We start from the raw sequence: 16,828 nt of genomic DNA on the forward strand, positions 1-16,828 counted from the left end.
CAGGCAGTTCTTAGGGTGGTCCTCATAGTTTCATTCTGCTTCTGGGGGACAAACCCACTTACAGGGAACCCCGGGGTAGGGGGTCAACAATCTTTAAACCTCCTGGATTTTGGTCATGAAGGGCACCCAGGATTACAATCAGCTAAGAGCTCTGAATACAAACATTTCCTTCAGATGAATGGGCAAAAAAGATTTACTCACAGAAGTCTCTCTGTCTCCAACTCCTGGAGAAACCAGAACAACTGGTTTTTGTAGCTATTCATTGGGAAGGCTGTTAACACACAGCAGCTGGTAAGGAAGCCAAATTTCAGCACAAGAACTGATCGGCTGACTTAGTTGGAGTTCTCAGGCTCAAAGTCATTGTGATCACGTTGGCACCACCAAGTTTTAACAATATTGTAAGCAGATAGCATAGGGGGTCCCAGGAGAAAGAGAACCGGGCATGGCTTTCTTGACGTAAGAGAAGCTATTTTTGGTCTAAGCCATTTTGTGACCACAATGCTTGCCCTTGAACGGGTCTCAGTAATTAATAATCTTAAGGGAACTGAGGGAGTGCAGGAATAAAGGAAAAGCAGCCAAGAAACAATATTTTAGTGATAAAATGCAGAGTCCTAGCTCCTCCTCAAGAGATTTACATAACAATCTGATACAGTCTTTGAGCTCTGCAGGAATGAAGGACCGCACCCATTGGAGGATGGAAAAGTGATGTTAATGGTGTGACTACAATCACCTAAAGCTTGGACTCTGGACCTTGGCCCCAGTTCTATGCTGAATTCTCCTCTGCTCCAGCCCCTTCATGAGTGTGCATGAACCCTTGGCTTAAAGCTTCCCCAATTTCTGGGTTGGGGGAAGTTTGGGGAGACTCTGCTTTGGGAAAGATCCCCAGTGTTCTTACTTGCTGCAAGTAATCCTTCCTTCTCTCACTCTTTGGTTTGACACCCAAGAGGTGAACCCAGTTTCTTGGCTAGTGAGTTTATCATCATCATCGCCATCATCATCATCATTATCATCATCTGCTGTCAATTCAGTCTCCTCTTACCTTTTAAATCTTGCACAGTTCAATCTTCTTTGTGAAGAATTGTTTATGTATGTGTGACTCATTGAGACTCCCTTTTCCTGCTTTTTTTCCTGCTCAGTGTCAGCTCTTAGGTCACTTCATTCCAAACTGCATTTCCATTAATCTAGACTTAAAAAACAAACAAATACCATGACATCTGGTATGGTGTCATGACTGTGAATATACTAAAATCCACTGAGTTGTACACTTTAAATGGCTGAATTGTATGGCATGCGAATTAAATCTCAAAACGCTGCTAAAAATAAACTGCATAAAATGAGAATGTCTAGCCAAAGGGCAGAACTGGTCAATTTACCACAGTGTTTGTTGCCAATTCTGACAAAATATTTGCTGGGTAAAGAAATTAAGCAGCAAGCAGTGTATTTTCTGTTCATTATTGCTACCTGGTCTGACATGCTATTCTGGTTCTAAATTTCTATGAATAATTCAGAGTTGGCTATAGTAAACAAGAACAAAAACTCTACTGAAAGCTTGTAGTACTGAACACTGTAATTGATTCCCCAACATCCATTTTTTGCTTTGGATAGATGATTTATATCTCGACCAGTGGTTCTCAAGCTTGGCCTCACACAGAGACCTCATAAGGGATATATTTAAAATGCATCAGTGCCCATGTCCTATCCAGGACAAATTAAATCAGAATCTAGAAATGTCTTGTAATAACACAATTGAAAAGAATCTGAAAAGAAAAAAAAATATATATATAATTATACGTATGTATAACTGAACCACTTTTCTGTACACCTGAAACTAACATTGTAAATCAACTACACTTCACGCGGGAGGGTATATAGCTCAGTGGTAGAGTGTGTGCTTAGCACTTGCAAGGTCCTGGGAACTGAAACCAGGACCTCCATTAAAAAAAGATAAATAAATAAACTTAATTACCTCCCTCCTTCCCCTCCAAAAAATGAACTACACCTCAATTTTAAAAATTTTTAATAAAAAATAAAAAATAAATTTCCTGTTTAAAAAAAGAAGAATCTAGAGATGGGTAGGGTTTAAAGTTCCCCCAGGCAATTTTAATGTACAACCAACAGTGCAAATCACTAGTTTAAGAGATCCACTTTCCACAGCAAGATACCACTTCATGCTCATTAGGATGATGATGATTAAAAAAAAAAAACAGAACATTAAGTGCTGGTGAGGATGTGAAGAAACTGGAATCCTTGTGCATTGCTGGTAAAAATGTAAAATGGTACAGCCACTGTGGAAAAAAGTATGCTGGTTCCTCAAAATATTAAACATTGAATTATATGAATCTGCAATTCAGCTTTTTGGTATATACCTAAAAGAACTGAAAGCTGACACCTGAGCAGGTATTTGTATTTGTACACTCATGTTCATGACAACGTTATTCACAATTGTCAAAAGTTGGTGGCAACCCAGTGTCTATTGACTGATAAACAAAATGTAATATATTTAGACAATGAAATATTATTCAACCTTAAGAAGGAAGGAAATTCTGGTGTATGCTACAACAAGGATGAAACTGGAGGACATTACGGTAAGTTAAATACATCATTCATCACTATAGGATTCTGCTTGTATGAGGCACCTAGGGTAGTCAAAGTCATAGGGACAGAAAGTAGAACAGTGGTTGCCAATGGCCGGAGGAGTGGAGAACAAAGAGTTACTGTTTAGTGGATCCAGAGTCTCGGGTCAGGAAGATGAAAAAGTTCTGAAGATGGATGGTGGTGATGGTTACACAGAACGTGAACACACTTAATGTCACTGAACTGTACACTAAAAAATGGGTGAAGTGGCAAATTTTATGTTATGTCCATTTTACCACAATAGAAAGACAGAGATATCTCCTTTTCAAGAAGGGGTAGGTGACCCAATCCAGGCCAATGACATAGGAGGAGATATCTCTTAAAGGGATTCTGGGAAAAGTTTCCTCACTCCTAGGAGACAGCTGCAGGATGAGATGCTCTCTCTTGCTTCTCTGGATGTGGTATCTGGAACTCTTTCTCTCATCTGGAACCCTGCAGCCATCTCGGGACCAGCCCAAGGATCAAGCCAACATCCAGGGCAGCGGACAGATGGAAAGATGTAGGTCACTGATGATGTCATTCAGCTATTGAACCAATGGGCTAACAAGTCAGTCCTATCTTAGAGTTTATAATTATGTAAGATAATACATTCCTTATGGTCAAATCTAGTTTGAATTGAAACTTCTGTAACTTGCTTCTGAAAGCATCCTGACACTTGTGCAAGTACTATCGGTATAACAAAAAGTTGGAAATAACCTAAAAGTCTATCAGTAGGGAAATGGGTAAAATTTTTTAAAAAGATGTATTAACATAGATGGAGTTACTCTATAGAAGTTCAAAGATAAATATGTGAAGTGAAAGACAGGTTTTGTATATTATATGTACATTTTGAAATAATACAATGTAGCTTTCATTGATTAGTCTGGTATATGTACATAAATATGTCTTTAAATAGATTAGATGGATCATATTAAATATATAATAGTGGCTGCCTTTTCTGAGGGGATAGAGTGGAATAGGAATGGGGATAAAAGAGGTGGCATGTATACTGAAATTGTTCTATTTCTGATCTTAAAACATGAAACAACATGATGAGATGTTAACAACTGACAATCTTTGCAATATATGAGGGTTTGTGATTCCTTGTATATTTTATGTCATAAAATCCTCAAAGGTGAAAAAAAATCCCCCGCCCCGATGCTACCCTTGGCCCAAACAAGTTTTTTTTAAATAAATTTTTTAATGCATGTCCTTTTATTTATTTATTTGGTGGGGGGAGGTAATTAGGTTTGTTTGTTTATTCTTAGAGGACATACTGAGGATTGAATTCAGGACCTCATGCATGCTAAGCATGCGCTCTGCCACTTAAGCTATACTCTGCACCCCCAAAGAAGTTCAATTAAGGAAGGCAGAAAAAACAATGTTTTGGTAAAGACTTGGGATCTGAGGCTAAAATCTGTGGACTCTAAGAGTTTCAGAAAACATGGCTTTTTACTAGTGTGAGAGTTTTTAACCTTTTAACTTTTTATTTTGAAGCAATTATAGGCTCATAAGAATTTGCAAAAATACTACAAGAGGTCCCATGTACCCATTACCCAGCTTTCCCCAATGATAACTTCTTACATAACTACATAGTACACTATCAAAACCAGGAAATTGGCATTGCCACTATACAATTAAGTAGACTCTGCACCTTACTGGGACTTCACTTGTTTAAACTTTCTTTTATTTTAAATGTCTTTAAGTTATAAGAGCAATTTGTTCATCAATGAATTAATGGATAAACAAGAAGTGGTACATCCATACAATGGAATACCACTCTGCCATAAACAGGAACGAAGTACCAACATGTACTACAACACAGATGAACTTTGAAAACATTATCCTAAGTGAGAGAAGCCAGACACAAAAGGTTATATATTGTATGATTCCATTTATGTGAAATGACCAGACTAGCTAAAGCCTAGAGATTAAAAGGAGATTGTAGGTTTTCAAAAGGGGTATATTCCCAGAGGAGGGTATAGCTCAAGTGGTAGAATGGATGCTTAACATTCATGAGGTCCTGGGCTCAATCCCCAGTACTTTCTCTAAAAAAAAAAAATGGGGGCATATTCCCATGGGAATGGGAATCATTCCCACAACAGTTATGGGTTTCCTTATGCCATGATGAAAATGTTTTGCAACAAGATAGAGGTGGTGGCTGCACAACATTGTAAATGCATTAATACCACTTAATTGTTCACTTTAAAATGGTCAATTTTCTATATGATTCAGCAATCCCACTCCTGGGCATATATCCAGAGAAAACTCCAAATTGAAAAGATACATGTATTCCAATGTTCATAGCAGCACTATTTGCAGTAGCCAAGACATGGAAACAACCAAAATGTCTATTGACAGATAATTGGATAAAGAAGATGTGGTGTGTGTGTGTGTGTGTAATATATATTATTATAATACATATTACATAATATATAATAATTGTATATTATATATTATATAGTGGAATACTACTCAGCCATAAAAAATGAAATAATCCCATTTGCAGCAACATGGATGGACCTAGAGATTATCATACTAAGTGAAGTAAGTCTGACAGAGAAAGACAAATATCATATGATATCACTTGTATGTGGATTCTAAAAAAATTACACAAATAATTTATTTACAAAATAGAAATTGACTCACAGACATAGAAAACAAACTTCTGATTACCAAAATGGAAGGGGAGGGGGAGGGATAAATTGGGAGCTTGGGATTAGCAGATACAAACTACTACATGCAGAATAAACAACAAGGTCCTACTGAGTAGCACAGGGAACTATATTCTATAGCTCGTAATAGGCTATAATGAAAAAGAATACGAAAAAGAATATATATATATATATATATATATATATATATATATATGTGCAACTGAATCACTATGCTGTACACCAGAAACTAACAAAACATCGTAAAGCAACTATACTTCAATATAAAAAATTTAAACATTAAAGCAAATTAAAAAATAAAATGGTCAATTTTATGTTATGTGAATTTCATCTCAATAAAAAAATGTTTAAACCAATCTTCTGGTTGTAGGAAAATCCAAACATAAAAATGTAAGTAAAAAATTATATTTTCTTCTTCTCCCAGCTGCTGTCCTCCCCACATCCAATCCTACCCTACAGATATATCTTCCATTAATTGTTTAATATGTAACTGTCTGCACTTTTTAAAGCTTTATAACATACAGAGAGATACACATGTTTCCCTCTCTCCTGAATGTTTCTTGAGCACTTAGCCAGGCAGTGTTGTAGGGGATGGGAAACGGCAATGGTGAAGAAGACAGACTGATGGAATTAATTTTCTAGTAGGAGATGGGCAGTAAGCCTGGGAATGAATAAAAATTTCAGGTTGTGGTAAATACTGTGAAAAAAATAAAAGGGGGTAAGATGGTAGAGAGTGATATGGGTTGGTGGAGGGTTCAGGTGGCTAGGAGAGGTCTCTGAGCTGAGGACCCAACATCTGAGCTGAATGACAGCAAGCTAGAAAGGTGAAGATCCAGGAAAAGATCATTCCGGGGAGAGGATAAAGCTAGATATGTTTACAGAAATAAGCCTGTACTAGGTACACTGATCCACTATATATTCTACACATTCTAGATAGCTTTTTCCCCTATTTTACCATATAATATACATGTATTATCATGTTGGCATCTAGTTTGTTTCACTCTTCTTTAAAAAAAATTTAATACAATTATTAAAGGTTACTGTCCATTTACAGTTATTATAAAATATTAGCTATATTCCCCCATGTTGTACAATACATCCTTGAGCCTGTCTTACACTCAATAGTTTGTACCTCCCACTCCCCACCCCTACATTGCCCTCTGCCCTGTAACCACTAGTATGTTGTCTGTATCTGAGTTTGCTTCTTTTTTGCTATATTCACTAGTTTGTTATATGTTTCACTCTTTTTAATAGCTGCCTGTTATTCCATAATATTGATGTACTGCCACTTATTTAACCATTTTCCTGTTGATGGACATTTAGATTGTTTCCAGTTTGGAGCTATTGCAAAAATGCTGGAAAGAACAACTTTCGTGCTCGTATTTCTGAAGAAACCATCTTAAGAAATGGGACTGCTCCATCAGCATCCATTTGTGTGAACACATTTTCACCCACTAAAAGCCTGGGACAGCTATGAGTTTTCATATCAGTCTCATGCTCGGAAGCATAAAAGATAAACTCTCAGGTTAAAAAAACCCCAAAGTACTGTGTAGTTGCTTAAAAGGTGCAAATGCTGAGACCCTCATTTAGCTGAAAGGCAGAATAACTAAGGAAGGTTGGGAAGACCACAGAGAACAAAGAGAGAGAAAGAGGAAGAAAGAGATGACTAGGAACGTTAGCAGGGGGGATTTGCATTGGAAGATGGGAATCATCTGTGCAGAAATAGTTCAGACCTTGAACAAGCATAGCTTTGCGAAGTAAAGCTGTTGTCAAGCTAACCTTGTGTGCACATCACAAGGAATAGCAGGACGTCCTTGGAAAACTACCTTAAAATTGACAGTCCTGTGCCTCAACAGCCCTACATGAGTATCAAAGGGCAGTATTGACGCAAACTCCCTACTGATTCACCTATTCATTCATTAAACATCTAAGCATGTTTCCCGTGTCAGGCTTTATACTGGGCATTGCCAATATAAAGGAGCTGAATAAAAGATTTTGACAACAAGTTGCTCATTCTTAGCACAACAGTAATTATCAAGAAGAGCTTTTTACTTTCCTGCTTGGAGCAGTGTCTCAACCCTTAAGGCTTTTGAAATCCAACAGAGGGGATTCCCTCCTGTACATCCATAATTATCCTATTCAGAGACAGGGAAGCTAAAATGACATCAACTTTTCAAAGCTGCAGTTTTAGCAGTTTCTTTGTCCCTAGAAAAAGCACCAGGCACAAAGACACTCTGCTAATTTAATTAGACGTGAAGAAGTAACCTATCAGAGTGATTGCCCAGTGCCGGCCTGGTGATACATCTTGAAGTACCATATGCAATGACAAAGTATTGGAGGACAGCGTGGTTCACTATTTGAGTCAGCAACTTGTGTTGACATTTTCTTAGGAGTAAGTTGGGAAGAGCAAATCTTGAGTGGAGTGAGAAGGCACTTTATTTTCGACACAGTTTTCTTCTTGCTGTGAATCTCATTCAATAGCAATGCAAGTCTCCTATATATAAAAGAAGGTCTGATTTTTACATCAATCATTGGTAAATTCTCTAACTCTGAAGGCAATCACTTAATACCAACTTTGAAGTGGGACACTCTTAAGAAAGATCCAGTGGGGTCTTCAGAGAACTGTATCAATAGGCTGTAACCAGAACTTCGTATTAATCAGAGGAATACATCATCTGATGTTAAAAAAAAAAAAATCAATCTCCAGAAAATTTCAGGGAGCATGAACCACAGTCCCATGGAGAAACTTAAAGCCAGCCTTGTTATATTGGAGGTGTCTGGTTTCTTTACACTCACAGAGCTCAATTTCCAAGTGTTATGTGTTAAAGAAACAAGGCATCCATCACATTTGCTAATTTAATATTAAACAGAATTTCAAACCACTTTAGAGTTGGACTTGTTTTAAAAAAGGTAACTGACCAAAAAAGGGGGGGGGGGCGGTAACTGACAGCTTTGTTTTTGATTTATCTCCTCAGGGTGAGTTCTCTTTTATCTTTAAAATAGATATTCAAAAGTAAAATTCATATCTAGATCTAGATTTCAGAACTTAACACAAGGTTGTTAAATACCTATCCTCTGTATTCCTACCTGCACTCTGTAATTTCTAGCAGGTTAGTGATACTCTGTCTATACTTCTGCAGAAAAAATATCAAAAATAGGTTTTCCTCCGTCTTGGGCTCCACAGGGGTGAATTACAAGAACACCTAACAGGTACTCAGAGCAATGCTATTTTCCTACTTTAAGCAGTTAGAGCTAAGTATTTATCTTTTGCATGTTTACGGAACCGCAACCTGTCAGCGCGAGATGCAGTCAATAAACTACTATGAGAAAACCTGAACAAATCCGACCATTCAAAAGAAAACCACTTCATCTTAAGTTGCATAGTGAAACTGGACGCACAAAAATAAGCCTGTTAGTTGGGTACAGCTGGATACATCACGGAATATGGCAATCCTCTGTTTAATTTGCAAAGCCCTTGGCCCGGAGGAGAAAGGGATGGAAAAGTTTGGGTGAAGGTTTCAAATGACTAGTCATACAGACAGTGAGTCATTGTAAGTTTCCAATTTATAATCCTCTCTGCCGCGGCAGACCCTGGGCCCGAGCGCTTTATGAGCTACATTTGCAGTTTATGTTATAACATCTCACGGTTTTACGATCTCCTCCACTAAATGAATACATAATATGAAAGACGCTCTGCGTCGCCTTTGAAATGTAGGGCAAATTCTGGCCGGGGGCGGGGAAGAGGAAGGTGGAAAGAACGAACAGGGAGGGGAGACTGCGAGGCTGGGAACGCAAGGGGGATGGTGAGAAGAGAAGGAAAGAATTCTCAGGAGGTGAAAGCTTTTCTTTCTACGTTAGAACTGCTGTCCGTTTTCCCGCGTCCTGGGCAGAATAGGAGTGAGCCGACGACCCCTGCGAACTAAGAGATTCGCGGTCCGCGACCCCAGGCCCAGTCACGCAAAGGCTTGCTCCTACCCCTGCCCCCACCCGGTGACAGGTGGGGCCCCCGTGCGACGACCAGACCTCCGCCTCTTCGCGCTGCCTGACGGGAGCTGGCGCCGCTTCCGGTTGCTCCCGGCCCGGAACTCCGACTCCCGTCGGCCCCCGGGAAAACCGCAGCGGTGTCGCGCGGGCGCTGCCGGAACTCGTAGTTCCGCCTTCTGCCGCGCTTCATAGCCGGAAACAGGGCCCACCGGGGCTGCGAACTACCAAGGCGAAGGTACGGGTGGTGGCAAGGGGTCAATCCGCGCCAGGCGTCGGGTTGGCGCTGAGGCGGTCGGAGGTGGCTGGGGTTGGGTGGGAGGAGATCCGCTCGCACACACGAGGAGGGTTGGGTCGCCGCCGCTGTCGTCGTCGCGAGTGCGGATAGGGACTGGAGCTGCCGCCGCGACGACGCCGGGGATTGTGTCGCTAGCCCCCGGCCCTTCTGCCTTGCCGCTTCCCGGGGTCAGCTCGGCCTGCTCCTCCCCAGCCGGTCGCCCCCGCCTCCATTTCCCGCCCTCTCTTTACCACACACACGGCCCCCCCGATCATGGATCCGGGCAGTGGTGGCGGCGGCGGTGGCGGCGGCGGGAGCAGCAGCGGCAGCAGCAGCAGCGACTCGGCGCCGGACTGCTGGGACCAGGCGGACATGGAAGCTCCCGGGTCGGGCCCGTGCGGCCTCGCCGGTGGCCCTTTGGCGGCGGCCGAGGCCCAGCGTGAGCACCTCAGCGCGGCCTTCAGCCGGCAACTCAACGTCAATGCCAAGCCCTTCGTGCCCAACGTCCACGCCGCCGAGTTCGTGCCGTCCTTCCTGCGGGGTCCGGCCCAGCCGCCGGCACCCCCAGCTGGCGCCGCCGCCAACAACCACGGAGCCGGCAGCGGCGCAGGAGGCCCTTCGGGTAAAGGGCCTGGACACGGGAGGAAGCCGGACTGCGAGGGCAGGGGCAGCCGGCCTAGGGGTTGTAGCCCACCTGGGATGGGGACGGGGGTCGGGTTGGGTGGGGTCGGGGCGCCCCTTGCCGGGCCGCGGACGCGTGACGGTGGGGCCGGGCGGCACGTGGGGCGCTGACAGCGGCGCCCGGCGCCGGCTGCCCTGGGTGGGGCGTCCCCGGGCCGGGGAGGCGGCCTGCATGGGGTTGCCTCCGCGGAGGGCCAGGCGGAGCAGGAGCAGCGTGCAGGGCACACCGGTGGGGCCCGGGGCCTGAGGCCCGCCTCTCCCCCGGGGACCGCAGTTCCCCGTTGGAAGTGGGAACCATATGGGACGGAGAGGGGGGCCGCCGCGGGTCAGTGCCACGAGGCCTAGAAGTGAGGACAGACGGAGCCAGCAGTCAGTCGGGTGGGCGCTGAGGGAACTGAGGAGTTGGGGACGATGAATACTCGACTTTTCCCTTTACCTTAGGCTTTGGCGAGAGAGCGTCTCTTGCTGCAGTTTCTAATATTGAAACTGTGCGTTTTAAATATCTACGGCACCGAAGTGTCCTGAAAGAATCCCAGGATGCATTGCAGTCGTGTGATCGGGCAGAAACTGTTGGCTATCAATACAAAGATCTTTTTCACCGGTAGTATTTTGAAAGCTTATAAAGTTCATAAAGTTAGAATTCCTCACTTAACATTAAAGTGTGTAGGAAACTACATTGATATGTGTGCCCTTTTTCTTAAGTGAGACTTGGACTTTTCTCCTTAGTTGGTGACACGTTTAGAATTTTTATTGCGGTAAAGTCGTTTATCTTACTCAGGTTGCTTGGTATAACTCACTCTACGTTCATGTGTCAGAAATTAGTCTATTCAGACACGAGCATTTGTTATAACTTAATAGTTGTCACGTGCCATTTTGATCATAGCTAGCCTAGTAGACTTTCTGTGGTTTCAAGTTAAGGTCAGTCTTCTAAAATCTTAAATGTATTTAGGGGCTGCTTAAGTGATAGCATGCTTTCAGGTACTGATTTTGTAGAAATGTCAAATGAGTGAGCTTGATTTCTTTAAAGTGCTATGTTGTATTTCTTAGGTAGACATCATAAAAGTGCTCTAGGAGTTCAGTTTCTTCAGGAACTTTGGCTACAGTTTTCTCTGTAGAGGCAAAGAGAGAGTTTGGGGAAATTTTCTTGGGAAGTATGTATGTGAGCAGTTTGGATTTGGTTGTTTTATTGACTGGTGTTTCTTTTATTTATATGAGTGGTTGATATATATGCCCTTTGAACAAGAAATTTTAGCCTTTTAATTCTTCGCTTAGATCAAGTCATTTGGGCTGTGTAAACTAGTTCTCTTACTAGCTCCTAAAAGTGCCTTTTCCCCCCAAACCTTATACAGATTGTTTTTATCCAGCCATTTTCTTTTTTGGCCCTCCCTCCTAACTCTGGAGTCACCAATACCACTCTGATTAGACCAAGGACTCCATCATCAGCCAGTCATCAAGGGACAGCCCTCCTTTGAGCAGTGGTCTGGAATGGTGGTCATTGTTGAGTGACTAGTCATTGCCTCTTTCACAGGAGAACTGTCTTTTCGTGGTATTTGCCAATTTGCAGTTTTACTCTTAATCCTTTCCTCTGTGACAGTGTTAGAAGTTGGAGATGTAAAAATGTGTAGGGAAGCAGTTGTCCCTACATTGTGGTCCCTACGTTGTGGTCAATTTTTTCTTTCTTTTTTTTTTTTTTTAACCAGAAACTCATTTTGGTTACTGACTCTATCAACTGCTTCTACAAAATGCCAGTTAATGTTTAAAAACCAACCAACCAACCAACCTGTCGTCTGTAGGATGCCTATTTGGAAAAGAATAGACTTTCTAATTGAGGTTCAGAACTATGTGGCACTGTTGGGTTGCATGTTCCAACCCATTCAGGTCCATAAATTACCACCATCAGAGCAGAGAATTGTGCTTGGAAGAAACAGGGAAAAAACTGGAAATAGCATTTAGATTGAAATTTACAAAGAAGAAACCATAATGTTTGCAAGGTTTTTTATAGTGAGGAAATAGACTGTAGGGCTAGCATGTTTTCTTTTGCTGTTAAGCCATAGCTTAAATTGATGGGTGTTTTTGTGTTGTTTTTTTTTTTCTTGGTTAATGGAGGTACTGGAGACTGAATCCAAGACTTTGTGCATGCTAAGCATATACTCTACTCCTGAGCTATTCCTGCCCCCCCTCCTGTGGGTGTGTTTTTAAATTAGTTACCAGGAGAACTCTTGAAGGGGTTTAGAGGTAGAGCACTAGAATGACTTAAAATGTGTGTCTGTCTAGGATGAATATCTTTCTCCTGAAAGAAGGTGAGTCTTCTCTTTTCCTTCCTTTTTGTTGAGGTGGCTAGGGTGGGGAATAATTTCAGTGGTGCTTTGAGCAACCAGTAGAGGAAAACGCTTTTGTGCAGAAGAGAGTTATTCACCTTCACTGGCAGGTTGCTGATTAATGCGTATTTCTAGCTACCCCAAGTCAGAACTTGGGATTCAGTGTTGACCTTGCATCTCTTTGAAAATTTTTAATTTAGGTTTCCAAAGGAATGATTAAGTAGAACCCATTTAAATGTAATTAAGTATAATTCATTTAAGTACAATTCTCTACAGATCCAAGTAAATTGGCTAAATGATGGTCTTTTAAAATAGAGTCCCTGAAATGCATGAAAATGTAGACAAAGTTTGTGTGTACTAGAACAAACATTTCTTTGTTAGAATGTACTTTATTTTTTAAAAATTTTTGAGGGTAATTAGATTTATTTATTTATTTATTTTAATGGAGATAGTGGAGATTGAACCCAGGACCTCGTGCATGCTAGGCATGTGCTCTACCACTGAGTTTTATCCTTCCCCTAGAATGTACTTATTTTAAATTCCAATTTGCACCTAGTTCAGTCTCTTAATTGTTAATGTTTCAGCAGTGTTAATCTGGGTTACTTCATGTCGTCGTCTGTTTGGGCAGCCATAACAAAACACTATAGATGCGGTAGCTCACAAACAGAACTGTACTTACTGCTCATGGTTCAGGAGATCAGGGTGCCAGCCTGGTCGCATGAGGGCTCTCTTTCCTCTTCTGGATAGCTGGCTGCTGACTGACTGCTTTCTGTGTCTTCACATGGCTGAGGGGACAAGAGAGCTCTCTGGGGCCTCTTTTATAAAGGCACTAATCCCATTCATGTGGGCTCCACCCTCATGACCTAAGGCCTCCCAAAGGCCCCACCTCATACCATCACTTTGGGCATTAGGATTTCAACACAGGAATTTTGCAAGGGACACAAAACATTCAGGACGTAGAACTTGGACTTTCAGACACAGCCAAAGCTTCTAAAGTAATAGTGTAGTGTTCATAGTGTTCTTTCTACCATCCCACCCTCAATGCCTCTCAAAACTCTGTCATTATAAAATGAGTATAGAATAAAACTGGCAGTCCTCAGTAAGTCCTTAGAGGGTGAATTATCTCCAAAATATAGCAAATTATGTTGTGGAACTTGAATTTTAAAGAGAAGTGTTCTGTTTTGTAGTGTTTGGGTTTTGCTGAATGCCTTGTGGGAAAGGGACTTTTTTTTAATGATTGGTATGATTCACATACCATAAAATTCACCTTTTAAAAGTTCAGTGGTTTTTTAGTATGTTCACAAAGTTATGCAACCATCACTACTTGATGGATGCTTGTTAATCATAAAATTTTCCCGAAGGTGACATTTTCAGGGCCACCAGAGTAGAGAAGATCCAGAATCAAAGAAATAGTTGTTTTGTCCTGAGGGGCTCTTACACTTTATTTTTATGTTAAAGAATACCAGTTGGCTAATAGATAAGTTTAGATAGATGATAGATATGGTTTCTTTTCCTGAAATGCCTACAGTAACAATTCTAACAGAAAGGATTTTTCAGATGGGACAAATGGGCTAAGGAGATCAGGGAAAGTATTGTTCCTGGGGTGTCATTTCTTTTCCTACCTTGACTTATTGATTTTAGAGATCACTGGAGTTTGGCTCTTGTTTCATGGTTTTACATGTAGCAGTGGCTCAAGTGTGAGAAAATAGGGAACAAGCGAGGGCATCGCTAGTGCTACGCCATGTTGAGCAGCTGTTTAAACTGTTGGAAATTTTGATTGAGAATAAACCCTCTTTAGAGCAGCTTTTATTTAATGCTTTTTGCATTCTTCTGTCCTTTGTTTATTTTTCACCTTTCCTGGAATTATACTGCATGAAAAGACAACAGTTAAAAAACATATCAGGGCGAATTAGGGAAATATTGTAGAGGACAGATTATAAGCCTTGTTTTGCTTGCCTTTATTTGCTGGGGAGGAAATGTCTTAAAGTATTAAAGTAGTGTTTCTTTTTGGTTGGAGAGAAATTAATGAAAAAAGCTTTGATCATCTTTTGGGGTGAGTTAGTATTAGAATGGAACTTTTCGGGATGTGAGTTTCTGGTTTTGCTCAGGTATGTGTGTAGCTGTTAGTGAACGGACATTTGCTGCCTGCAGCAGCGCAGAATACTGTGCTAGGCACTTGAAGTGACATCACCAAGGTAAATAACTGATTCTCAAGGGGTCTAGAAAGGGACCAGTTACCCAATGGAAGATTCTTGGTGGTAAGAGGGCCATACAGAGGGTGTCCAGGGCTTCAAAGCTGAGAACTGTTCACAGGTACCCTTATATAAGTAATTTCAGTCTTGTCACCCTAATCATAAAACTAAAGGTCTATTTTCTACTAAGTGTTCTTTGTGAATACTGTAAGTTTGGGGTGTTTTCTTATCATTAATATATGAAATTCACCCTTCTTGTGTTTCTGTACTTAAGTTTGCTAGAAATTTGTTAGAATAGAGCATCAGTTATCTTTCTACAATACTTGTAGGTAGAGACTTGTTTTCTTTCATGTCAAACAGCAATGAGTTAACTGCAATTCTGGCTATCTCTTGGGCATATTAATTTAGAATTTCATCATTCACAATTCTTAAAAAATTTTGAAAAGCAAGAATTTGGCTACTAGTTGAAGGTTTTTAGTTGTTTTGAGGTTCTCAAGACTTCTTTTTTAGCTGTCAATTGTTGAGTCACACCAAAGCTGCTTAAAAGTTGTGTTCTTGTTTTCATTAGATTTTAACAAAGCATGGCTGGTCTATAGATGTAGTTGATTTTGTTCATAAATGACTAGTCGTTAACAGTACTCCAAATTAAACTAGTTCTCCATCATATTCTACTTTGTTGGTGAGAGAAACACTTGGCAAAGATTTTTTGAGCATCTTTAACTAGCCTAGCCTAAGAGTGGTCACAGCAAATTCCAAACCACATTCTGACTAGGTAATTGTATGTTACTTCACTTGAAACAAAAAGTGCATACCTTAGCAAACTACTTTGTATAAAGTAAAAAAACTATAAAGATATATTGTACAGCACAGGGAACACAGCCAATATTTTATAATAATTATAAATGGAGTATAACTTTTAAAAACTGTGAATCACTAAATTGCACACCTGAAACTTACATAATATTGTACATCAACTGTGCCTCAGTTTTTTTTTAAGAGTGTAGCTTAGAATGTCATTGGGGCAATTTCCTGGTTGACTATTTCTATAGAACTCCAGTGGGCTACTATACTACTAAGCAGTCTGTGTCTATTGCCTTTGGGTAGTTTTGGTTGCATATAGGTGTTTTTCTGTTACCTTTGTACCTTATTGGGGTGTCTGAAACTGTTTTGGTTTATGTATTTGGTTATGTATTTTGGTTTATGTATGTATACACTTCATTGGTTTTGCAGTAGCTAGGTTATAAATCATAAATAAGGCTATCTTTTACGGTTGTTTGAAAAATAGAGTGGAATTTTAGTTACTCTACAAAAAAGTCTAATCAGGTTCATATGTGCATTGCTTTAGTGACTGAGAAAATAGATTCTTAGAATGTAATACAGTCTCATCATTTTCAGATGAAGAAACTGAAGCCTAGAGATGCTGAGTGAATGCCTAAGGTCACTCGCAGATTTAAGGACACAGTTGAGTCTAGAATCCAAATTTGCCCACTGCTAAATTTAGTGTTCTGCCACACACCATGCTGCTTAATTAATAATGGGGTGGGGGGAGGCCATGCGTAGAGTGAATTACTACAACCATCATGGATGCCCTTATCTTCACAACCTCTTGAGGTATAGGTACTGTTGACCTATTATACAGATAAGAAGATTAAGGTTCAGAGAAGCTAAATAAATAGGTGAGATGACATCCATGAATAAATGAAGGAGTTAGGATTCCAGGGCTGGTTTCAAAGCTTACTCTAGTAATAGTAACTCCACTAGTCCTTTCCTTGTGATTGGATATTGAAAGATCTTTTTGGCTGAGACATTTTTTCAGAAAGTGGGCCCACTGTGGCACTGTCTTCATGTTCTTTCTCAGTAGTAGCTGGGTGACAGTGTCTTAAGTAGGCAGTGCTCTAATATTTTGAAACTACTTTATGCATTTTAGGAAAGGATAATGTAAAATATGTTAAACAGCTCTGTTCACCACTGTTAACATTGTGCCTTTTTATTTTTAGAGTGTTAGGTAATTAAGGCAAAACCATGGACACCTGTACATATTTTATGGGCTCTTCTTTCTGATGTCTGCCTTTACTATACTGCACTAACATT

General features: G+C 40.7%; 2 protein-coding genes across 5 annotated transcripts in view; one reads left to right on the plus strand and one right to left on the minus strand.

The window, feature by feature from the left end:
- SNX29 (sorting nexin 29) overlaps window positions 1-16,828 on the minus strand; it is a 591,891-nt gene that overhangs the window by 546,448 nt on the left and 28,615 nt on the right. The window contains exons 3-4 of one of the 2 annotated variants that reach the window (XM_010980034.3): window positions 13,225-13,330; window positions 1,040-1,186 (exon numbers count right to left, since the gene is read on the minus strand). The gene's annotated coding sequence lies outside the window, so the exon portion shown is untranslated. The remainder of the gene's footprint in view (window positions 1-1,039; window positions 1,187-13,224; window positions 13,331-16,828) is intronic. The other variant, XM_064478172.1, reaches the window with a different exon arrangement.
- The window catches only part of GSPT1 (G1 to S phase transition 1), a 30,953-nt gene continuing 23,593 nt past the window's right edge, over window positions 9,469-16,828 (plus strand). Inside the window, exon 1 of one of the 3 annotated variants that reach the window (XM_031433269.2) lies at window positions 9,469-9,507. Coding sequence is in view for 2 of the 3 variants with exons in the window: in XM_031433268.2 (XP_031289128.1) it covers window positions 9,820-10,168 (349 nt within the window). In the remaining variant the exon portion in view is untranslated. Of the gene's footprint in view, window positions 9,508-9,554; window positions 10,169-16,828 lie in introns of those variants that run through there. The other 2 variants (XM_031433268.2, XM_031433267.2) reach the window with 2 other exon arrangements.

The sequence above is a fragment of the Camelus dromedarius genome, chromosome 24 (genome assembly GCF_036321535.1).
Source record: "Camelus dromedarius isolate mCamDro1 chromosome 24, mCamDro1.pat, whole genome shotgun sequence".
Classification (NCBI taxonomy): Eukaryota; Metazoa; Chordata; class Mammalia; order Artiodactyla; family Camelidae; genus Camelus; species Camelus dromedarius.